The sequence below is a fragment of the Thermobia domestica genome, chromosome 5 (assembly GCF_964235325.1).
Source record: "Thermobia domestica chromosome 5, izTheDome1.hap1.1, whole genome shotgun sequence".
Taxonomy (NCBI): Eukaryota; Metazoa; Arthropoda; class Insecta; order Zygentoma; family Lepismatidae; genus Thermobia; species Thermobia domestica.
This window is the reverse complement of record NC_137458.1, coordinates 290,470,203-290,496,025: the sequence shown is the minus strand read 5'-3', so window position 1 is coordinate 290,496,025 and position 25,823 is coordinate 290,470,203. Positions and strand designations below refer to the sequence as shown.

The window sequence follows — 25,823 nt, the reverse complement described above, 5'->3', positions numbered from 1 at the left end:
ATAGTATGTACATCGTGATCCATCTCGTTTCCTTTCATGGTTAAAACATTTCCATAACGGAAGGTTATTGACCTCATCGAGCACCCTCTTTAATGATAGTTTTTTTTTTACGTATTATGGATAAATACAGGAGCACCTGTAGGACATGAGTACATTATTGCACCCCCTCTAAATTTTCTGGATGATATTTGCCCACCCCGCATTAAAATTCTAATTGAACTGATATAGGACCATGACAAAGTTTGGCCGATTCATCTTATTCCTTTTCATGGATGCAAGATTGCCAAAAGAAAAAAATGGGAGGTGACAAGGCCAAGATCATTTGGCAATATATATATATATATATATATATATATATATATATATATATATATATATATATATATATATATATATATATATATATATATAAACAGTGGCGGATCCAGAATATGATCAAGGGAGGGCTAAATCATAGTTTGCCGTTTTATCCAGTGTACAACAGGATTGAAGCCAATTTTATCCAGTGTATACCTGAGCGTCAAGGGGACTAAGCCCCCATGAATCCGCCCATATATATATATATATATATATATATATGACATTAAACATCAAGGTCTCCGGATAGTGTACAATAATCTACAAATTAATCAACCAATCAAATTTCTGGACATATGTCATTATGTCATTTATTTACACCTACAAATGCAGAACATCGTTCGGGAGATCCAGTTCAAAAAGCTTCCTCGGAAATGATTGGCAAAACTCACGATATGGTTTTGAGTGATCGGCGAATCAAAGTGCGCGAAATAGTTGAGGCATATCGGAGGCATATCACAAGTTTCACTGTTTTCAATTTTGCAGAAAAAAATGGGTTTGGAAAAAAATCTCGGCAAGATGTGTACCGCAATTGCTCTCCTTGGAGAATAAACGTAATCATGTGATCAATTCGGAGGCTGCTTTACCGCTTTTTCATCGCAATCCCAACGAGTTTCTGAGTCGATACATAACAATGGACGAGACATGGACTCAATATTACACTGGGGCCGCGGTGGCTCAGTGGTAGAGCGTTCACCTCTGGTACTTGGGGTCCCGGGTTCGATCCCAGCCCCCGCCAAGTGAACTTCGTGGTGGACAAACACCGTGTGCGTGGGTTTTCTCGGGGTTCTCCCGTTTCCTCCCACTTTCTTCATTCCCCCATTTTATTCATTACTAATCATCACCGTCTCCTTTAGCCTAACCGGCATAATCGTGGGAAGTAAAACTGAAAGATTTCATTTCATTTTTCTACTACTACTACTACAATACTACTACTACTACTACTACTACTACTACTACTAATAATAATAATAATAATAATAATCACTGGCACGGCAGACCAATAGATCCTGGGCCTGCTCCAACGCCATCTGATAGCGAGTGGTAAAAATTCATCCACCTGGGTAACAGAACGCGGGTCAGCCGGTCGTGTCACTACCCGCCAACAGGCGTATTAGGAGCTTTGCAGGCCAAGTGACCGTCATATCTTTATTTATGTGACTCCCCAGTTTTCCTGCCGTTGAAAAGCGGAAAGTCCGGGAATTGAACCCAGGAGCACGTAGACATGAGTCCAACGCTTTAACCTCTAGACTATGGAGGCCCTCTACTTAATTAATAGATGAATGCTTGAAATACAGCTAAAGTTGGTTAATACACATCTAACGAGTAAAAGTCTTATCGCTTTGGTATATGTATCAAGCATCAGTGTTGGTATAGAATGTAATTATGCTACTTATATCAATGGGGAAAGAACTTTCTTTGAGCCTGAAGTTCGCCGCCTATCTGAGAGGCCACCACCCTACCCACCCCAGCCTGCTAAGATGCTACGTGTGTAAACACCTCTTCTCTATTAAACGTAATAAAAAGAAAATACGTTACGTAATGTAGGCCTACTTACCTGTACTGTGTTGTTATCTTCTGGAATATTTGTTGATTTCTTGCTGGTTTCCTCATTCTCTGGTTCTACGTTTTCATTTCCATTATTGTCTGTTTCAGGAGTACGAAAGAATTTCTTTAATGCTGCTGCCTGTTTCTCATTTTCAGCCGCTAATTGTGCTCTTCTTTTTCTGTATACATTTCCAGAAGGCTTCTTTTTTTCCGACGTGTTGATAAAGAACACATTAACGCAACGATTCTTCTACTAAGAGTCGAAATTCAGGAGACAAAAGAAGAACACGCACACCATGAAGCCTGCACTACATGTACATGACTTCTGATTTATAATTTTCTTTCACGAGACATTTGACAGTACAAACAGGACTAATTTCTTTTTGGTTGTCGATAACTCAATATTGTTTGTGTGTATTGTTAGAGCGGCCGACATAGCTTTGTCGCAAGGAGTGCAATTGTCGGCACCGCGGCGGTTGTAAGTGTCAGAGCGTGTTATTGTTGCTCAAAACTCCCAACTCTCAACAACAGCCTTTAGCTTTGTAAGCGGAGATTTTTTTTATAGACAAAAAGGTGAAGGGATGAAGGGATTTCCTTTATAGAAGATTCAAGAAGAAACCGGGGTTGTTATAAAGAGTGAGGCCTATGGCATTAGGTAGTAACAATGTTGCTACACAATTTATGAAAAAGTTAATTTTTAGTTCACCGTTTACAATAATATAAATTTAGCAAGGATTTTGGCGCCCCCCAAACTCCCCTAAAATTTGGCGCCCCGGGCGGTTGCCCGGCTCGCCCGGCCCTTCCGCCGGTACTGGTAACGCCATTTCAAAATAAAAATTTTATACCGGCTTGGCAACACTGCATTACCTACATCACTTGTACAACGAGATACTTTGTATCGGTTGATAATTACTTGTATCTTGGGCAGAAAGTGCTTCCACACAAGCACTATACCTGATATAATGTTACTTAAAAATAACAGAAGAAGAATGTTTTAATATATGTAAGAAATATACATTATTATTGTATAGTTGGTTGCTATGTAGTTGTTTATGGATACGTAATTAACATGTATGATTGCAAGACAATTGTGTGAAATATACGTTAAAAGAGAATCAACGAATAAATTATCTAACACTTATCATGGACTTGTAATTTCAATAGAAAAGGTGATAATACTAGTGAATATAATTACGGAAGATATTTTAAAGTGTAAACGATTACTGCCACTAAAGATTTACTTATATTATTAGCCGAACCAGGGTTGACGACTACCTTTGGTGAGTCGTTGTAAAATTTTTGGTTTACCTCACCCGGGATTCTTGTAAATTCATATCCCGAAGTCGAAAGTAAGGGTGAATTTACCTCAGTAAGAAGGTTCATGAATACGAACTCAACTATTCTCAGAAGTGGCAGAGTAATCACAAGAAAAATTATGATCGGTGAGATAGTAGAGAATGAAACTGTTGACAGTGTTAACAACGAGCAAAATATAGCTCCCATTACACCCGAAATGTTGACATTAGAAGACAAAATTTTAATGGCATTACAGCGACAGGAACAAAGCCGAAAAGACGATTTAGAAGCCATGAAGCAAAATTTGGCTCAGATGTCCAACGAATTAAAACAGACGGTACCGTACAGCAGAAATCCGAAGAATCAAGTAGACAATATGAAGAATTAAGTAGACGATTGGAGCAAATAGATCAAAAATCAGAAGAGACGAAACAATCTGTTATCCAGGCTGTGAGAGACATCACATTACAGTTTGATGAAAAGCTAAAAAGATTATCTGAAGATTGCCAGGATAATTACAACCATGTAATTCAAGAAGTCAATTGTGTAAAAAAGGATTTGGAAGTAATAGAATCTTCAGTTCGTCAGCAAAAGATTCAGGTCACAGATAATTCTAATCAAATACGTGCAAATACTCAATTGATATCTACCTTACAAGAGGAAATTAGGACGTTACAGATTAAGGACAACGCATACCACAACAACATGGTTAATGATCGTTTGGAGTTCCCTTGCTCACAAGAGATGACCTCGCATTCACCTGCAGCCGATCAACGTGGACCTTACGTTATCTCTTCTTCAAGTAATCCATCCGATGAGGACATTATTTTGGAAAGAATTCATCCAAGGAATACAGATGGGCGGAAAAGAGATGGTGGAACCACGCATAACGCAGTAGGTAGAAATTGTCACTCAACACGTACACGAAATGTTGAAAGGAATGTAAAGTTAAGTGTAAAAATGAGCGAAATACGTGCTATGAGTAAGTTTAGTGGTAAATGTAATGAAAATGCTACTTCTTTTCTAGAAAAATTTCAGGATGAGTGCAGTATAATGTGTATAGATAAATCGCAATATATGAAACTAATCCCTCATTTATTACTCCCACCATGTTCTTTATGGTTTAAAGCAGTACGAGATCACGTCAATACATATGAGGAATTCAAAGCCGCACTGATTGCAAATTACGAAAACGACTTTTTACTTGCAAACAGAGATGCCACGATTAGAAATCAACCTTTTAATCCTCGCTTGCACAAATATGTTGTTGATTTTGTTGTAAATACGTATAACGAATTAAAAGTCGTAAATCCACTGCAATCGGAATCTAGAGTGATTGCATCTATTCGAAATCTACTACCGTTTAAATTACAACAGATCCTGTTTTCTACGCAGTGCATGAGTTTTAATCATCTATTAATGCTCGTCCAATGTTAAGAAACTCAATATCAGGCACTGAATCATCAAGCGGGAGTAGGTAAAATTAAAAACAATTCAGATCACCTTGTACCTGTTCGTAATCTAAATATCCGTAATGTGAACAATACGGAACATAACCTAAATCGAGCAAATTTAAACAATCAGAACGATCAAAATAGCCAAAGATATGATGGGAATCCACCTAACCTAACCAATCGTGACAATAATTATGTCAGATCACTTAATCGAAGTAGACTCAAAAACAGTCGAAATACATGGCGAAATTCAAGAAATACAGTAAACTACATGGATAGACGTAATCGTAATTCAAGAGATGGCACTTCGTATCAAAATCAAAACAATGACGCAATTCATGTACAAAATAATGCGGAACATAATCACGATTGTGCAGTACAATGTACTTTATTAGAATCATATGCAAGTACGAATTTAAACTGACTGCAGTTGATGTAGTAACGGTTAAGCCCATATCAGTTATAGATTCTTATGAACATTTATCTTCAAATTTATGTGTTAATGTCAATAATGAAAACAACCCTTATGACTTTTAGATACTTTATCACGTTTGTTTCAGCAAATGATAATTTTCAAATGATTTTAATTCTTTCTTGTTAATGTGAAGAATTATAGTTCGATTCATAATTGATTAAAAGCAAAGGTTATTTATATTATATTGATTTGTGTTGAAACTTAATTTGTCAAAGATTATGTTAAGTATAAGGTCCATTCTATTAAGCTAATTATCCGACGACTGTCTACATGCGCCACCTTATATGTTACTCGCATAAGATTCTTCTGTATTCTGACGCCTCATTGATACGATGTATACATTAAAAATATCATCTAACGTAGTTGTTATATAATGCGCCCTAGAAAGATCAAACATTGTTAACATCACCGTTTTTAATAATGATTGAAACTGTTGATCATTGTAATGTGTTTTAAAATGTAATTATCTCTTACATTTTTTGACTTCGCATCCTTCGTTGATTATATTAGTAAGCGACGACGTTTTTATAATAAAAGATAAATATTAATGAAATAAAATACTTATTATAAATGTATTTATATGAAGGAAACTTAATGAAGTTATATACGAGGGGCGATCAAAATGTAAAGTACATAATTAATATAAGATCATTATTATAAACGGACCAGTGGTTCTTAAATATAAAAATCAAGCTACCTTGTAACTTTTATATTCAGTCCCATCATCGGGCGACATTTTATACAACGAGATACTTTGTATCGGTTGATAATTACTTGTATCTTGGGCAGAAAGTGCTTCCACACAAGCACTATACCTGATATAATGTTACTTAAAAATAACAGAAGAAGAATGTTTTAATATATGTAAGAAATATACATTATTAGAGATGCAAAAAAGCCGGCTTTTTTGAATCGATGGTTTTTTCACATAAAAAGCCGGCTTTTTTGGGAAAAAAACGAGAATTTTGGAAATTTTGGCTTTTTTCATTTTCATGATTTTTCTATCTAAATAGCTTTCTTATAGTATATTCTATAGTTAGATAAGAATTCCATGACCTAAATGCCATATTTCGCTCTAAAATTCACCATCAAGATGGATGGAGCACATGTTTTACGAATTAAAGCTAATATGAAGAAAGTAGTATTTGAGGGCAATTTTAGAGGCTATTTAATTTTATTTTAACTTTTGAGTTATCGATATTTTTTCTTTTCGATATCATTTTAGTTTGTCGTCTGTTTCATTTCTAAGAGCTTAGTACTCTAGCTTCTAACGCAGAAGTTAAACTTACGTTTTTCTATATATCCGTCAAAGCGTACGTTTTTCAATATATCCGTCTAACCGTACTTCCATATTTCTGTTATACTGTAGCTGTGCAACGATTTAGCAATAATTTTCCGGATACAACCTTGAATACTAATTTATACAAATAATCAGTAGCGGATTTAGAAACGTACTTTGGGACGGATTTCTCTGATTGTTTCATTTTCTAAAATCTCCTAATTTTATTTGGGAGGAGCTTGAAGAAGTTTATGAGTACAGGCATAACTAATACTGTATTTCATTTCGTTCATATATTTAGCGATAATCTTCCGGATACAACCTTGAAGATCATTTTATACTGAGAATCAGTGGTGGATTTAGAAAAGTATTTTGGGAGGATTTCTTTCTTACTAATGTTTAGTTTTTCTAAACATTCGTAATTTTTATTTGACGGCAACTTAAAGTTTATGAGTAAAGGCATAACTAATAGATATTTCGTTTGTTTTAGACATTCCGTAATTTTGGGGAACAGGCTTCAGTCCGAAAGACCGCCTCCCCCTAACCCTCGCAAAACCGTCACTGCTGGTAATTAGTAATAATAACGATTTAAAAACAATAAGAAATGATGTCAGCCAACTCACAGTACACGCACTATTTCTACTTCATAGATGGAATGAAGAAAAGTTTTGTCAGAATGGTCGAATGCTGAGTTGAATTCCGGACTTCTCGATAGAAGCGCAAAAGCTCCAGTCAATCATGTTTGTTGTGCAGTTGTATTTATCTTAACTTAAATATATTCCGTAGTCCTTTTTTTGTGTGTGTTGGTGGGGTGGGGAGAGTTCCATAATGATATGAAGGGTGTGAGCCAAGAACATGGTAACTAACAAATTTTCAATTGCTGAGTTACGCAGCATCAGATAGGCAGCAATGCATACCGCTTCGTTTAATCCCTCAGGTATAGTTTTATGTGAAAAATCAGTTTTCCGACTTTCAAAATGGATTGTGCAGCAGAAAATTTCTAATTTCTTAAAATAGTAAAATTATGGGTTACCATGTTCTTATCTCACACCCTTCATGTTCAATCCTTCTTGTTAAAAATATAGAAAACTTGAGGACTGAATAAACCGTGATGGTGCTTATATAAAACTGTAGAATTTCAAGAATATACAAAACCAAAAGCTCTAGGTGTGCAGCCTTTAAGTGTATCATATGAATCTAAGTATTTTTCTTATGTTTTATTTCAATTTTATTTTGTTCCAAAAAGAGGGTATGGAATATTTTGAAGTAAAAATACTACATAGAATTTTGCTACTTATTTGAGTATTTTTTTAAAAGAAGTATTTACTTTTAGGGTTGGCTGGTTCACACCAGCTGTTTTTCTTCTTTTTTTTTTTTAAATAAACAACTGGTTTAAACCGAAAAAAATAAAAGGTACGAAAAATGCGAATCGTGTGAACTTCATGGTGACGTTTCCATACATCAAACCATCTGCATTAGTTTTATTTCCTTTTCACCTTTTAATCAAGGTGTCCCATGTTCAATTCTCGGTCAAACCACCACCCTTCTTTCATGCGTAAACAAAGTAGCTGCTCGGATGTCACTTTAACCGAAAGTCTTCTCCTTGATAACCTCGGTATTACGTAAGGATGTTAAGCCTGAACATACGAAACGAAACTAAATTGTATATTTCTGCATGCCTGAATGCCTGTTGTTTTATAAAGAAGCCAAGGTTGCTTAAATATACTGATATAAATTGACAAAATTTATCGATTGCCTACGTAGCTTCCAACATTAGCTTGGATTGTACTTTCAATGATATGTACGCACTAAATTTGTAATTTAATACCTCAGTTTTAGCGTACTGATTATGATACGTTGACCTTTAAATTTTACATGCAAAGCAATAACAGGATTTTTTCGTTATTGTTTTACATTTAGAGTAATGACGGGATTTTCCCGATGGCTAGGGCGGGAGTTTCTCAATTTAAGAAATTTACTGACCGGACTTCTTATGTGACCTCTTCCAGCATAATCCCATTGTTGCATAATAACACCAAGGTGAAACAAACTTATTTCTGTCAATATGTAATATAAATACATAAAGCAAAATATCTAAACCCAAAAAAAATCTGGTTTAAACCAAAAAAGCCTAGTTTAAACTCCCCCCAAAAAACGGGTTTTTGGCATTTTCAAAAACAACCATGGCTCTTTCCAACCCTGCTTACTTTTGTATGTAGGAGGTTAAAAAAATCTTATTATATACATTGGTTAATCCTTTGGAATTCATAATGTAAATATGTTGAGAAGTAAAACTGTTTGAAATATCTTTTCGAAATTCATGGTTTATTTTCGAGGTTTTATATTATTATCGGCATCAACCACTAATTAAATGACTTTTTGTGTTGTAGAGAAGCGAAACAAAATCAGGTTTATCAATTTAAAGCAGAATTTTCAAAAAAGCCCAAAATTTCCCAATCAAAAAAGCGAAGCAGAAAAAAACGAGTTTTTTTCCAAAAAAGCCGGTTTTTTTCCGAGCCCTTGCATCTCTATACATTATTATTGTATAGTTGGTTGCTATGTAGTTGTTTATGGATACGTAATTAACATGTATGATTGCAAGACAGTTGTGTGAAATATACGTTAAAAGAGAATCAACGAATAAATTATCTAACACTTATCATGGACTTGTAATTTCAATAGAAAAGGTGATAATACTAGTGAATATAATTACGGAAGATATTTTAAAGTGTAAACGATTACTGCCACTAAAGATTTACTTATATTATTAGCCGAACCAGGGTTGACGACTACCTTTGGTGAGTCGTTGTACTTGGTGATAATGCTTCTGGCTAGGCTCTATTGTATGAATGATGTTACTAAAAGCTCTTACGGGTTGCTAAAACTAAATTTGAAGTTCTTTGAATTTATCTTAAACTTTTACTACTGTGTGGATTAACTTTTCTCAAATTTTTATTGTACCATAACATCAGTATTTATGTCTGATGCCATCTACAGCTTTGAAATATGTTAGATCTTCGGAGGAGCTTATTTAAATCTGTTTCCAGATTATATAAAATCGATTTTATGTTGGGAAGCATTCCTTGTTAGATTGAACATTGAACTCCCTCGTAGCTCTATGGTTAGCGTACTTACACTTACAGTATACAATAATTAAGATATTATGTAAGTTAAGTTTGGTTCCTCTAGCTCGTCTAGTTCCCAAAGCGATAAAATTGTAATTTTTAACGATATGACTTATCTCAAAAATATGGTTGGCGACTAACGGATATTTTTGTTAGTCTCAGGTAATATATCGACGTTTAAAACACAATTATTCTTCATTTGTTTTGAGGATTATGAGCAGGTGCCGGTAATTTTTAGTTTTCAGAGTTGGCAACCCTACAAAACCGGATTGAAAAGGTTTAAACTATAGTGCAAGTGTCGTGTTTCATTGAAGACAATTCTCGCTGAATAATTAATTTTAATTTGTTTTCCAGGCTCGATTAACAATGATTGCTGAAACCAAACCATTGCCGGTGACAGTAAACATGAATTACCACAACCGATCAGCTACTATGAAGGGTGAAGTAGAAGAAAGTAGGATGTCTATAATAATGACGGTAGATGGCAGGAATGGCAGGGTCAGAGCTGATCAATGCAGCTTCCTAACTGCAGGTCTGATTCAATATTTATTTCTTCAGTTCAATGAAATACTAAATAGTTTAATGTAAATATTTAGATAAATAAGTTCTATACACTAAAATTAACCTAAGAACCTTAACAAATTTTGCGGGCCAAAATTATCGATATTATTTCATGTATATAAGTAATAACGATACTATTTCTTAAATATAAAGATATCATCGATGACCTCCTTCTTTGCGATGCTTCCATCTATTTAAAAGACATCGCGTAGAACCTTCTAAAATTCCAGCCAGTGTTGCCAGACTTAACACAATTGTACCAAGTCCAGCCTTGTTTGTCATTCATCGGCCCGTTGGTACCACGCTGGAATTTTCAGCCCCTTTTGTGAAAAAGTTGGGGGTGACATCCAGAAGTCCTAAACGGCACAAGTCCTAAAAATATAGGCACTAGACCTAAATTTTAGGATTTCTGCAGTTTAGGACTTGTGCCGCGGTATGATTTTTAGGACTTGTGCCGCGATATGATTTTTAGGACTTCTGGCGTTTAGGACATCTGCCTTTTAGGACTTGTGCCGTTTAGGTCTTGTGCCTTTTTCATTCACTTGCTTTAGTTCTGAAATTCGCCACAACCACACGAAATTGCGACGATGCAGCAACTAATTGGCAATAATGTTACGAACGTAGCTAATTCCAACAGTAACAACTATATTTGTACTACTAAGATTATTATTATCACTATCTGTTCTGCACTTATACACGAATTACATAATACAACCTATTTCATTCTAAGAATTAATTACATAATTAGTTAAGAAATTCGTTTCTTTCGAATGGAGATACGAGAGTCCCAAGACTAATTCCTAAAACAAATATAAATAAATAAATAAATAAATAAAAAATAAAAAATGTTTAAAAAGCATATTTTACCAGACTTCTGAAACCAAGCAAACATTCAGAATTGCAATATATACTGTGCAGAGCGTATTTTATTAAGAGTAGGACAAAAATCCACCAAAGTTTACTTAATTAGGACAAAAGCTCACTAGACATTTCACGAGTGAACATTAAATACCAACTGTAAACATAAAGAACGCAGTAAGTTTAAAAGTGAACAAAGAACATTTATTATGCAATACAGTGGGTGACATTCATAAGTTCTAAACGGCACAAGTCCTAAAAATATAGGCACTAGACCTAAATTTTAGGTCTTGTATCATTTTTGCAGAAATTACTACATAGTCATTTAGGGATGTAGCCTGCAAATTTTTCTAGGGGAGCAGGCTTTTTATATAGTAAAAGCAAATTAAAAGTTTATTTCCAGGTTACGAAAGCTTCAATAAAACAATAAATTTATACATATTACACATGTACATAAATACATAATATTATTATATTTCCAGGTAGTTCCCTTTTGAAACCTTGACCTTGACAGAGCGTAAATTTAAAACCACAGCTTGTGGGAAATGTACGAATAAGTTAGTTATAAGAAATCGGAAACTGTTCATGGAAGTCCATTTGTTTGACTGTATATATCTTCTGTACTCATAAAAGAGTAAAGATAAGTGATGTTTGGGCATACTACTACAAGTAGAGTCGTTAAATTTTAATTATAAAATATAATTTTCTTATGAAAGCAGGACATAAGAAAGAATTTTTGGAAATAAGTATCGAAAAAGGGTGGGGCAAGATTTTTTTAAAGGGTAGTGTATCTCGCAAGTTTCTGAAGCTAGTAAAATGAAACTTGGCATATAAACTTTCCTGTTAAAAAGAAACTGAAAATTGAACACATAAAAGGGAAAGAGCAAAGGGAGCACTTCTGTTTATGTTCGAATTCTCCATTACTTACTCAGGAAATATGTAAATAAATTAAGGAAGAATTTGTTTAAGCTTGATGCATGAAACTCGGTATTTGAACTTTTATGAGATTTCGGCAGGAAACTCTTTTCCTTTAGGCCTCGGTTCATCCAGTTAAGCAAACAAGAGTACAAAGTGGCTGATTAATTAAGTTCTTTTAATTATTTTAACATGTTGACGTAGTTTAATTCTTTTAAAACTGTATTCTTTTACATTCTATTATAAACATCCTTCATTTGCTGTAATTATTAAACACGTTTAATAAACATAAAACAGACTAACCCCCGGTCCCGGCCAGGAATGTGTTTTTGGTGTTAAGCCATCATTTGCCGTCCGTAACATAACCTTTGATTTTAACTTCACGTACTATCAAGACTCAAGTCTCACAAGTAAACCTTACGTTTGGGTGAATCGAGTTGCTCACTGAGACACATATGAGAAAGTAGTACTAAATGTGGTCAGTATTTCAGTGAAGTTGTAGGTGCGAAGCTCCAGGAGTTTAGGAGATACAGCTACCAGAACATCACATGGAAGTACAGAATAGTCTTCATACAGTTGGAGGTAAAAGCTCTGTAAGACCTCTTATAACGACAAAAGATGAATAACAAATATATGGGTACATATTAGGACTAAGGAGAAGTCATATAGTAAGGGTATACCTGACGGCGGCCATCTTGAAATCCACCATTTTGAAATAAAGTTAAGTTTTTAAAATAGAAATAGGGTCGTGTGATACATGATTTAAGGCGCAAATTTAATCAGAAGAATAATGGTGACATTAATTTTGATTTACGCGCAATTGGTAAAAAGTTGCAGGGAAATTAAATATTGTTACAGCATAGGTATTAGTCCTTTACCCCACCTTGTAAATTTTGTGTTAATGATAATAATTAAATAAAAAGCAGGTGGATAAATATTAGGTCTATGGTAAGAGTTACCTTGATGGCGGCCATGTTCAAATCCGCCATTTTGAATGTGTCAAGTGTAACTCGATTGCCTTTGTGAGGTGTGCTCACTGTGAGCAGAGCATTTGTGCAAGTCATGCACTATTTTCTGAACTACATATTGATTGTACTAATTGAGGACTTTTCTGGAAGAAAGACCCAAGTTCAATTATGACACAATTTCACTTTGGTCACTTTTCCTTAAATTAGCAACTTGTTTATACGATAACAAATGCTGGTTATTGATAAAGCAAAAATGGTTATACCGTTGGATTTATGGTAAACTTTGCTATTAATAAGATGTCAATGTTATGCGTTTTGTTTAAAACTTTTGTCTGCTTCAAAATGGCGGATTTGAACATGGCCGCCATCAAGGCAACTCTTACCATAGACCTAATATTTATCCACCTGCCTTTTATTTAATTATTATCATTAACACAAAATTTACAAGGTGGGATAAAGGACTAATACATATCCTGCAACAATATTTAATTTCCCTATAACTTTTTACCAATTGCGCTTAAATCAAAATTAATGTCACCATTATTCTTCTGATTAAATTTGCGCCTTAAATCATGTATCACATGACCCTATTTCTATTTTAAAAACTTAACTTTAATTCAAAATGGCGGATTTCAAGATGGCCGCCGTCAGGTATACCCTTACTATATGACTTCTCCTTAGTCCTAATATGTGCCCATATATTTGTTATTCACCTTTTGTCGTTACAAGAGGTCTTACAGAGCTTTTACCTCCAACGGTATGAAGACTATTCTGTACTACAATGTGATGTTCTGGTAGCTGTATCTCCTAAACCCTGGAGCTTCGCACTTACTACTTCACTGAAACACTGACCACATTTAGTACTACTTTCTCATATGTGTCTCAGTGAGCAACTCGATTCACCCAAACGTAAGTTTTACTTGTCAGAAATGTAGCATATATGAAATATACTACTACTACTACTACTACTATTACTACTACTACTACTACTACTACTACTACTACTACTACTACTACTAATAATAATAATAATAATAATAATAATAATAATAATAATAATATGTACTTCTGAAATACGTATGTATCTATGTGTTATTAATTCTTTCATAATCTTGAGAGAAACTTTTGATTTGTTTTTTAGTTTGTGAAAATCAAGGCCCTCTAGAATAACTTGCTGGCTACTCCCTGAGTGACTATGTATTGGTTTCTATACACGTATTGTGTTATCACTTACTAGTCTAGTGTTATTTGTAGAACAAGACAATGGTTCTTATCTTGGAATATTACTAGTTTGGTGTGGTAGTACAGCGATAGAGTGTGATCTATAATTTAATTTCCCTGTGGGGTATGCTATCTGCAATTCAATAAACTGTATATGCTTCTTCTTCCTAACAATGCTGGGCGATAAGCCCCTGCAATTCCATTACAAATAAGGACGAAATTATTTTATAAACTACTTGGTAAACCTTTATTAATATAACGCTATTAGTTCTTACAAACTTTCGTTAATCTTATTTAACAATTGCAAAATGGAAAAAGAGAGGAAATATATAATGATGATGATTGTTTATTTACATAAGGTATACATACAACAAAAGGGAATCTGTTGGTCACTACTGCATATCTGCTAAACCAGGGTCAAACTCTGTGTGTCACAAAAGTTAGTTTAACAGAGTTTAAAATAATATATATTTTGTTTGACTTACAAAGATTATCATATTAGCAAAATGATTTGAAATAACACGCCAGGCATAAGATAAGCCTTGGGCAATATCGCTTAGAACTGTTTTAAGAGTGAATCTATCATTTATGCATTAAATTTCATTACTGACTACTTACACGTTTCGGCCTCTTATTGGAAGTCAGCTTCTCGTGTTCTTTTCATATCCCACGATAACTGTTTTAATTGCACACTAATTATAGGCACTACAATTCACTAGGTGCATCACGTCTTCCTCTTCCAAGCCTAGAGTAGCGATCAGGTTTGATCCCACTACAAACCTCTTTGCGTGGCTATATAGAATATACCTCCCCCTCCCTCAATTTGCGGGGATAAATTTAATTTTTTTAAGCGGCATCGAAAGTGTCATTGTTCACCTCAGCGACCTCGAAAACTATGGATTCACACTAATATCCATTGTTTTGCATCATTTTTATGAACCTTCCTCAATTTGCGGGAGTAAATTTGAATTTAAACGGCATCGAAAGTGTCACTGTTCACCTCAGCGACCCCAAAAACTATGGATTCACACTAATATCAATTATTTTGCATCATTTTTTATGAACCTCCCTCAATTTGCAAGAGTAAATTTGAATTTAAACTTCATCGAAAGTGTAACTGTTCACCTCAGCGACCGCAAAAACTATGGATTCGACACTTATAGCAGTCATTTTCGATTATTTTATACATCTTCCTCTCCTTCCTCCAAGTTGCAGTGCTGAATTAGAATTTAAGTTTCATCGGAAATGTCAATGTTCATCTCAGCAATCCCGAAAACTATGGGTTCGACACTAAGATCGATAATTTTTAATATATATCCGCACATCCTTTCTCCAAGTTGCACCTTCAAAGTGAAATGATAAAACCGTCTCAGGCCCGGACCTCATCTATGTTGAAAGTTTTCGTCGAGATCAGTCTGATGGTTCAAGTGTTGTTAAGTTACAAATATAGTTACTTTCATTTATATATATATATATATATATATATATATATATATATATATATATATATATATATATATATATATATATATATATATATATATTAACAACCTCCAACCGTCGTGCCTAAATTGCATGGGGATGAAACAATGATTGACAGTCGAAGATCGTTACTACTCACTATCTGTAATGAGTAGGATCGAAGAGGAACAGAAGGAACCACATTAAATTAACTTTCAATTAGATCTTTGTATTTTCATAATTATCGTGTATTACTGTTGTTCATCGTAGACTGTGTATAAACGTCAGATCACATATCTTAAGCATCTAAGAAGTTAACCACGAATAACTCGAACATAGCTGAGATACACATACCTTCGAGTAGATGATGCCTGGAACTGATGTTGAAGTTCTGGAAGATGAATATCTCGTTGTCAATAGTCTGTAGTCGCTGACTATTGTTAAACCATAATCCACTTTAATGGTTTACTGGATAATAGTAGATCTCCTTGATCTAATCGTAGAATGGAATCACAGCTGAATGACTGCTGTGATAGAAGTATCAGTGGTTCTCTATGTTGATACTCAACTTATGATGATCCACTTCTGACCTCCTTCTGATCCCAATCCTTTAGGACCATGAGTTTTTATACTCAGTTTCCAGACATCCTGGAATTCACGTTGTTGACTTTTTGTATATCTCAGCTATTGGTAAAACATTGGTTTCACCCGAATTACATCGTGATCAAATTCTCAGACCAACAAATTTCTGCAAACTTGACGATTATGCCACAGTCAAAGTGTGTCAATGTTACAGCATTACAACTTGATGACAATTCATTCCTTAACCAAAACATTACAAATTACAAATCACAATAGCATACAAACTGACGACTTAGCGTCTAGCCGTAGCAAAACATAACATTCATCACATATACAAAACATTGATGTAAACACATAAACACAAACACGTGTTCACATTATATGACAACATTTAATTTCTTTATTCTGACATAACATTCAATAATTTAAGATGCTTCCTTTCCCAAAATAATATGTTCCTAAATAATATCAATCGTATGTATCTACATGCCCCTCCTTCAAAATGAGGGAACTACGTTCTCGAATCAATTTCTTTCGAGAAATTGGCTATAAAAATAATTTACTATATTTATCCAACACCCTGTATATATATCTTTATATTCATTTTACTATTTATCATATTTAAAAAAAATCTTTAAAACATCATTTATTTACATTCATTTTTTGTTCTTTAAAAAAATACTTGTTGAGAGTTCTCATAAAAGTATCGGCTCCTGCCATCTGTTGAATTATATACATAACTACATGTAACTGTCTAGCACTTTCTGTGCTCTGGAACACACATACATATATTTTTGTTCTCTCGTTCTCAAAAACTTTCCGTTGCTTTTAGTAGCAAAGTCCAAAACAGTGTTTGTTATCTCTGCACTTGTTTCACTAGTATCAGTGTCCACATCACTGATGTTTTCAATGAATATAACACACTTTATTATACACTATTTATCTTGTTATAGTACACTAATATATTCATAAACAACGTCTCTTCTCGTTGCATGATTTTTACAACACAAAATAAAATTCGAAAAATATTAATCACTTCACTATTAGTAAGTTTCTTATCCGTAGAGTTAGCAACTCTGCGTCACTTCCTTCCGTAGATTGATGTATCAGCAAAGTTTTTGACACTGACATTGAAAAAGTTCCACGTATCATTCTATTTGCCGCGTCGCTTCGATAGTTCCAGTTGGCTATGAAGACGTGTTCCGCACTTTTCGTTAAAATTTTGGAAAATTGTTCACAGGATTACCACATCGCACGGTCTTACGTATATTTTTTCACTATTCGAATTCGTAGATAAATGTCTATCCGTGTTTTCCGTCTCGAAATTGGATAATTCCGTGATTTTTAGTGCATCCCTCTTAGTTTTGGTGCTGTGAAACCTCTCGTGTATACCAACAGTGTCTGAGTTATTTTGTGATACCTCTGTATGCTTGTGATAGTGATCTGCATTATTTTTTGTGCAAATAGTGTGCTTTTTAGTGTGATTTTTATCTACTTCTGCATATATTGGAAATGATCCGTAGTTCTCTGTGTTACTAATATCTTCATATACCTTATTTTTATTTTCTACACCTCCTTTCTGTTCTTTCTTTCTACTAAATTTACGTAATTTAATAACTACATATATTATAACTATAAACGTTGCTAGTACTAATACTGTTAAAGATGTTAATGCAATAGTAAGTACCATAAACTTCTTCTCCATATTGCCTGTAAATATAAATAACTAGTTGTGAAATCCCGTTTTTATTTATCTTAAAAACTAATATTGCTAAATCTCGGTCTATGATTCTCTTCTGTAAAAATATTACGTACTTTTCGCATAGGCCTAGTCTTAATGTTCAAAAATCGTTCATTATTCTCTATAAAATGCATAATCGATGCATATTCTAAATAATGACTAGTGTTCTAATAGTTATGTAACCTATTCGGATACAAAAATGCTATCCTCGTTACATTTTAATACGTTTGACGCCGTCTTTCTCATTTTTTTAAAGTCGTAAAGTCCTACATTTTCATGCATATTTATGTTCTTAAATACACTTTACTGCTAGTTTTACTGTTATCTGTAGGTACTATTATCTTTATTGATGTTTATTCTATCATTCTTTAACATTCCAACGTTCTATGTACTTAGAAATCATTCATAAAGCATCAAAATCATTGTGAATGAGAGGAACTCGTCATAAGTAGGTGTGGCCTGTTGCTATACGGCGGCCATGTTCTTAGAAGCTCCGCCCCCTAGCAACCATCTCCTCTCTTACGCGAGAGCAGCCATCTCAGTCACCGCAAGTAGTAAGTTTTAGTGAACTGAAATGCTCCAAACTGAATCTTGTATCCACATGAATATTGAAGTTATTCATGAACTGAATACTTTAACTTATTATTATACTAATAATCCATATGCCAATTGATCATTCTATAATAATAATAAATCAATAATTTTACTCTCATTTTTTAAAAAAACTGAAACTGAATTTTGACAAACATAACGTGTTTACATACAACTTAATGATAATTATAGACATGATGCATTATGACTGTATTCTATTTTGACTATTCCTCGTCTATTATCTATGATTTTTCTTACTTTTCTATTCAAACTATTTATTTCTTTTAACGACTTTTTCATATTTTTTCATACTTTTACGACTTCTATTCTTGATTCGTAAGCTTACTGAACTAGTTTATATTACTAGTATCTACAATATCTATTATTTATCTATTTGTCTAGCTTTACTAATAGACAATTCTTTCTACTTTTTTCTCTTTTCGCTTTTGTTTTCTATAGCTTTGCGCTACTGATTTCACTAATATTATGTTGTTATCTAACCTAGCTATTATCTATTTACATGCTTGTATCTATTTTCATCTATGATGATCTATTAACTATGCTTATTTTCTATTGCTTCTTTTTCTACCAAAACAAAGAGTTTTGCCGTATTAGTACTGCGTAACCATTTTATTCAACAACTTATTCGTTTCACCAAATCAAATAGACCAATCCTAGTTTTATCTAGGATGACATAACCAAGGCTTTTCGACTCTCAACTACCTCATGCTGTAGGTAAGTATTTCTACATATTACCAATTGTTTCATATCCTAATCCGATATTCCTTTTCAGGTTTTTATTGCAACTTAGATTTTTTAAAAAAAATTCCGTTCTTCTTCATATCCAAAAATGTAACAACTTTTTTTTTCATAACCCAAGGCACATACAATATTGATTTACATACAATGCTTACTTCATTATTACTTGTTGATTATTATTATTATGATTATTATTATTATTATTATTGATTTTGAATTTTATACTGCCGAATTGATCTATAAAGCTTACAATACAATACTAATAACAATATCGTCGTCGAAATTAATGCTATTATTACTCCAAATATTACATATATGATATAATCTGTTTTTAGATGTAGTTCTGGGATTGATGTATCGACTTTCAATTTTAACAATTTTTCGGTTAAACTATTTAACTCTTGCGTATGCAATGTAAAATTTACTTGTCTTTCAGTCCAATTTTCAATCAATTTAATATGTTTATTTTGAATTTGAATTATCCGCTTGGTTGGAATGACCAGTTCTCCTATTATTATGTTGTCAAATTTTTCATAGTTTATGAAATTTGATTTAGATTTAGTTTGATCAAGTTTTGTTGAAGTAACTTCTTGATGTACACCCACTTTTGTCATGTACATTCCTTTTCAACAGAAGAATACATCACACCAGCGTGTGTATATCTGAATATTACATTCCCCAAAAATTTCTCAGAATTCTGCTGGCATCCTTCCAAAGATTTATTTAAAACAATATTATTCAGACATTTTGATTCACTATCCATAGTTATACTTTCACAAAAATATAGAAAACTTTTAAATTCGCATTTACTTTTATCTAATGAATGAAATTTACCTTCCGCCAAATAAACTGCTTCCGGTAATTCATAAAATATTCTGGTATTATTTATTAAGTAGCCCATTGATATTACGTCATACATTATTGAAATACTAGTATCATATATTATCGGAGTTTTTAATATTAAATCAACATTATTTTCTTCGTAATGATATTTTACTAAATATACGCCAGACATTCGGTAAAACATCCCAATGTCTGACCTATAAATAGTATTCTTCAATACATCATGAAGACTAATTAACCTTTTAACATCAGCATTAGATAATATATGATATGTTAATTGATTATTTAATATGCTATTTACTATTTTATTTACTCTCTCCTGTACAAGATGAGCAAACAAATTCGCCATTATCTTGCGTTCGGATTGATGCAAATAACAGTATAGCTCTTGAATTTTATTTTTAAAATCTTGCAATACATGTTGCACTTTTATCACAATCCCGTGGACTACTGCAATTTCATTATTAAACGATTCTTTTAGATTTTTAATTTCACTTGTTAATACATTTTCGTGTTTATTTATCAATAGACTGAGACATCTGTTTATTATGTATTAAGTTATACGTCGATAAACCAATAGACGATAATCCCAGTAACCACGAAAATATAAATCTTTTATTTCTATAATTATTATTACACCTAGTTTTTCCATTTTCATAGACAAAATGACACGGTAATAAATTTACTATGTTTTGTCTAAATTCTTTTTCTTTTACAGCATAGTCGTTAAGAATTTCGTATGCGTCAGTACATTTATCATGTACTGGCACCGATTCTTGGAAATTCAAATGCATTTTTACAGTAGTAAACACCATATTCGTAGCATGCACAGCATATGCATTCTGCGTCAAAGCTAATCCTATTTCTGTTAATGTTATCTGTTGTTGTTCCTCCTCTGCTACGCCAATACCAATCAATAGTATTTGAAAAATGAAAATCTTGAACATGATGTTAACTGCAAACAATTAAAACTTAGAATTACTACCTGAATTTAAATTATTTATTTTAATTATTTTCTATATCTTTTATTTAGTTACTACCTGTTTATTTATTTAATTTACATTGTATGCGTACCTTGGATTATTCAACAATTCAAACATATTTACTACATATCTCTACTTTTAAAAAAAATTCTCTAATTTCCTAATCACTCTAAATTCTGTAAACAATACATTTTTACCAGTTAAGGTATTTTCAGATGGAAATCAACATTTCCTTTGATTTCGGGACACGGACTTTTGTTGATAAACAGCGGTCCATCTCGCTGTTTCACTGATAAAAACATTTTGTCTCCAGATCCCTAACAAATAAAAAACAAACTTATATACAAAAACTTGTTCGTGTTCTGTCGTTGCAAAAGCTTTTAAATTTTCGTGATGTAGTTTTTGAGTCTTAAAAACCTCTTGGTTTTTTACACGCGTTGTTTTTTTCCTCTTTTTAGACATCACTGTCTAAATCCGAATCATCCTCTTGCCTATCTGAATCTTCATCATTCGCGCTAACAAATGGTTTTAAACGTCTTATATCAATTGTATCAATCTTTTCCTGTCCTTTCTTCGTCTCATATTTCACTTTATATGAATTACTATTCATTTTCTGCACTATAACTCCACGAGTGTTGAATCTTTTCCCAAAACAAGCTGGAATGCCTGCTCTTGGCATCTCACGTATCCAAACTTTTTGACCAACGTCAAAGTTAGGTTGAGAAAACTTCTTCTCGATCTGCTTCTTTTGAGACTTAAACCGTTTTTGCAAATTTTGGTACGCCACCTTCCTTGCTTCTTTTACAGTTCTTATTCGCTCTTCATTTTCTACATACTCACAAGGAATGTCCAGATCTTGTTCCAAGAACGTTCTGGGTTCACGCCCTGTAAGCAAATAATATGGCGAGTGTTTCGTTCCGTCATGAATCTGCGTATTCATGGTAAAAACTATGCAAGGTAAGATTTCGTCCCAATTTGTGAATTCACGGTCTATATAGTGCTTCATAACCTGCTGAATTGATCCTATAGCTCTCTCAGATGTTCCGATATTATAGTGGGCATCCGTGTTAGCAAAGTTTAACCTCATACCAAAACGCTCAGCCATCTCTTCCATTACTCGGCTTCGATGTGTACTATGCCGGTCCATGGCTAAAATCTCAGGAATACCATGCTTTGTAATCAATTCTTCAAAAATTACTTCTGCTATAATTTCGGAAGTTATAGCTGGAACTGCCTTAGCAATTACGTAACGTGTCGCACTATTTACGAATACAATTACGTATTTATTCCTATGATTTTTAGATCTTTTAAACGGCCCAATCTCGTCCATAGTCACATGCTGGAATGGCATATAACTCGGGTATGTCTGTGGATGCAATGGTGTCCTACCAGCTTTACGCTTCTGAATCTGACAACTGATGCACTGGCTGACCTTCTCCTGGAAAAATCTTTTCATATTCGGGAAATAAATAGATTTTAAGGCTCGATTATAGCACTTCGTATAGGAATAGTGTCCTCCTCCATAAATCGAACAATGCAAGTTTTTAAAAACTTGTTCCCTTAAAGAAAAAGGAATGCATAATAGAAATTTCTTTCCATTTGCCATCTTTTGAGTTCTGAAAAGTTTTCCGTCTTTTATTTCATACCAGCGAGCTTGTTTTTCCGCTTTTTCGTCTGCTTCTTCAGGATGTTCTATAGCATTCATAATTGGCCCGAAGAAAGAATATTTCCTCTGCAATTCAGCTACGTCGACATCTTCATCGAACGTGATGTTGACTTCGAGATCTTCGGTCTTTACTGGTAACGCATCCAAATCAATGTCTTCATTGGTTGGTTGAATATCGGTGTTTCTTGACAATACATCGCTCGGATTCTTCTCACCTGGACAATGCACCGGCGTATACTGGTATTGTGCCATCTCTAAACTGTACCTTAACAATTTTGGTGATAATTTTGGCGTTGTTTGTAAATACTTAATACATCTACAATCAGTGTATAACTCGAACTCTTTATTATACAAATAGTAGTTGAATGCTTTAAAGGCACTCACCACGGCCAAAATTTCTAATTCCACTATATGTCTTCTCGTTTCATTTGGTCTTAACACTCTGCTATAATATGCTATAGGAGTCCATTCCCCATTTACTTGCTTTTCCATGAGTACAGCTCCAATCGACTTCGTCGACGCATCGGTATACACTCTCGTCTCTAGATTTTCTCTGAATGGTGCTAATAAAGGTGCATTCATCAACGCATCTTTTAATTTTTCAAAACTAATTTGATGTTCCTTGGTCCATACGAATTTATGGTTTTTCCTCAACAACTCTTGAAAACTAGCTGACATTTCTGCATAGTTTTTACAAAACTTTCGTACGTAGTTAGTCAACCCAAGGAATGACTTAAGTTCTTTTGCGCTTGTGGGTGGCTTACAAGCTTTTATTGCCTGAATCACTTTTGGACTTATTTCATAACCGGCCTCACTCACAATGTGACCTAATGCCATTACTTTTTCCTCCATAAAGTGACACTTTTCTACCGACAATTTTAAGCCATATTTTCTTAGTCTTTGAAAAACTGAATGTAATACCGACACCATCTTCTCCTGATTGTTTACATAAAGGAATACATCGTCCATGTAATATGACACCGCTTCCGGATGAACGTTAGCTAATGTCATAGCCATGATTTTCGTATATATGGCGGGCGACTGGATGTATCCCATCGGTAATTTAGAATATTGGTAAGCACCGACGCGAGGAATGTTAAACGCCGTGTACTTTCTTGATTCCTTAGAAATCGATACAGTGTGATAAGCACTTTTAATGTCAAGCACGCTAAAGAATTTATGACCCCCCATACATGTTAGAATCTGATGTATAGGCGGCAACGCCACGGAATGGAATTTTACGTGTTTATTGAGTACCCTACAGTCCAAACAGGCTCTAATCGATCCATTAGGCTTTTTGACGAATAGCATGGGTGAATTATAAGAGCTATTACTCTCCTCGATGATGTTCTGTTCGAGCAGGATGTTTATTTGTTCTTTAACTTTATCTCCCATAGCTATTGGTATCGGATACTGTTGCCTTCTAAAAGGAACTTCCGTTTCCAATTCTATCTTATGTTCTACTCCTTTAACTCTACCTAACTCATTCTCTCTCCACGCAAAAACATCTGCGTAATCATAACATAACTTTTCTAATTTCTCTTTAATTTCTGGTTGAGTTTTCTCGCCAAATTTTAACCTTGTTTTGTCATAATTTTTCCTTGCATCTAACACCTCTTCAATTTCATCCTCTGTTAATCCTTCCTGTCTTAATTCTGACTCACTAATACATCCTTCTGCATCTCCAACTTTCAAATTTCTTGTTAGCATAATTGTCTTATTTGATGGATTAATTATTTCTAAACACCGATTTTCTTTTGACAATATCGCTCTAGGTATAAATACGTTGTACTGTGTCTCTAACAACTTATCAGGCTCTAATAAGTATTCGTTGTTTGCCCAAGAGTTGACTAGGTTAACTTCAACAGTTGTCCTAGTTCTTGGTAACAACTTCACTCTATGTCCAAGGACCCATTTCGGTTTTAAACTTGTTTTTATACTTATCGCGATACTATCGGAAACTGTTCTTGTTTCCTGATCATTTCTACAATGTCTAGTCGGTCTCCCGAACCTTTGAACTATGATTTTACCAGTTCCGTAGTCTATTCGACAATTCTGTGTCTGCAAGAAATCGTTCCCGATTAACATTTGATATGGGAAATCTTTTATTATCCTAAATTCTTGGTGAAAAGTTTGATTTGAAATTTTAAACTTGATTACTGCTAATTTATTAATTACAAGAGTATTTTGCGTGATACCTTTAATCTTTGTTTGTCGTGGAATTATTCTCGCACACGGTGGCACTAATTTCTCATTAATAATCGAAATTTGTGACCCACTATCGAGTAACGCTTTAATCTGTCGATTTTCGATCTCTAATGGTAAATATACCATATTGTTTTCCAAATTAACTGAAGCAATTATTTCTCTTGTTCTTACGTTTCTATTCCCTGTAAATGCGCCTCGCCCATTTACAGATGTGTTCCGTTTAAATGACTCGGACCTGCGGTTTGGTAGTAAGTAGTACCATTCACTTGTGCTGGTACCACTTGCACAAATCTCTGCTGATTCTGATTATCAAAATTATAGGATTAGTGACAACAAGAATTCTGACAATTTCCTTGCCAGTTTCCCTGTTGACCACGTCCTCTATTATTTCTCCAATAACCACCTCGATTACCACGCTTGTTGTAAAAACCATTATTTCCTCTATTACTGTTTTGACCTCTGTTATTATTATACCAATTCTTATTCTTATTTCCGCGGTAATTATTTCGGTTATTACCTCTATACTGCCTATTATTTCTATAATTTTGATTTTTTCCTTGTTTCCTACCATTATTTTCGTGTTTTTCTTCCTCTTGCGTTTTCGCCGATAATGCAAGTTGCAATTTGTCAATCTTTTTCTCTAACTCCGCGATCTGCGTAAGACTCTGCGGCTCTTGTTTGATTTTATTCTCTTCCTTATTTTTCCTTACAACTACCTGATCCAACTCGAAATCACTTTCGTCATCTTCTACTTGTTCCCTAATCTTTTTAACAAGATCTTTAATCGTGACTTTACCGGTCTCTTTTTTCACACGTTTTGCAATCTTACATTTATTCTTTTCGATCTTTTGTAGATCGTCAACGAACTTGTCTAGGCTAGAGTAGGCTATCGTTCCTACTTTTTCCATATAGTATGGATGTAATCCTCCAAC

The 25,823-nt window shown here is 33.9% G+C and overlaps 1 protein-coding gene across 1 annotated transcript in view; it reads left to right on the top strand.

Moving 5' to 3' along the window:
• Positions 1-9,851: 9,851 nt before the first annotated feature.
• LOC145684913 (uncharacterized) overlaps positions 9,852-25,823 on the top strand; it is a 31,561-nt gene continuing 15,589 nt past the window's right edge. Inside the window, exon 1 of the mRNA XM_081757264.1 lies at positions 9,852-10,066. Coding sequence (XP_081613390.1) covers positions 9,901-10,066 — 166 coding nt within the window. The 5' untranslated portion in view covers positions 9,852-9,900. The remainder of the gene's footprint in view (positions 10,067-25,823) is intronic.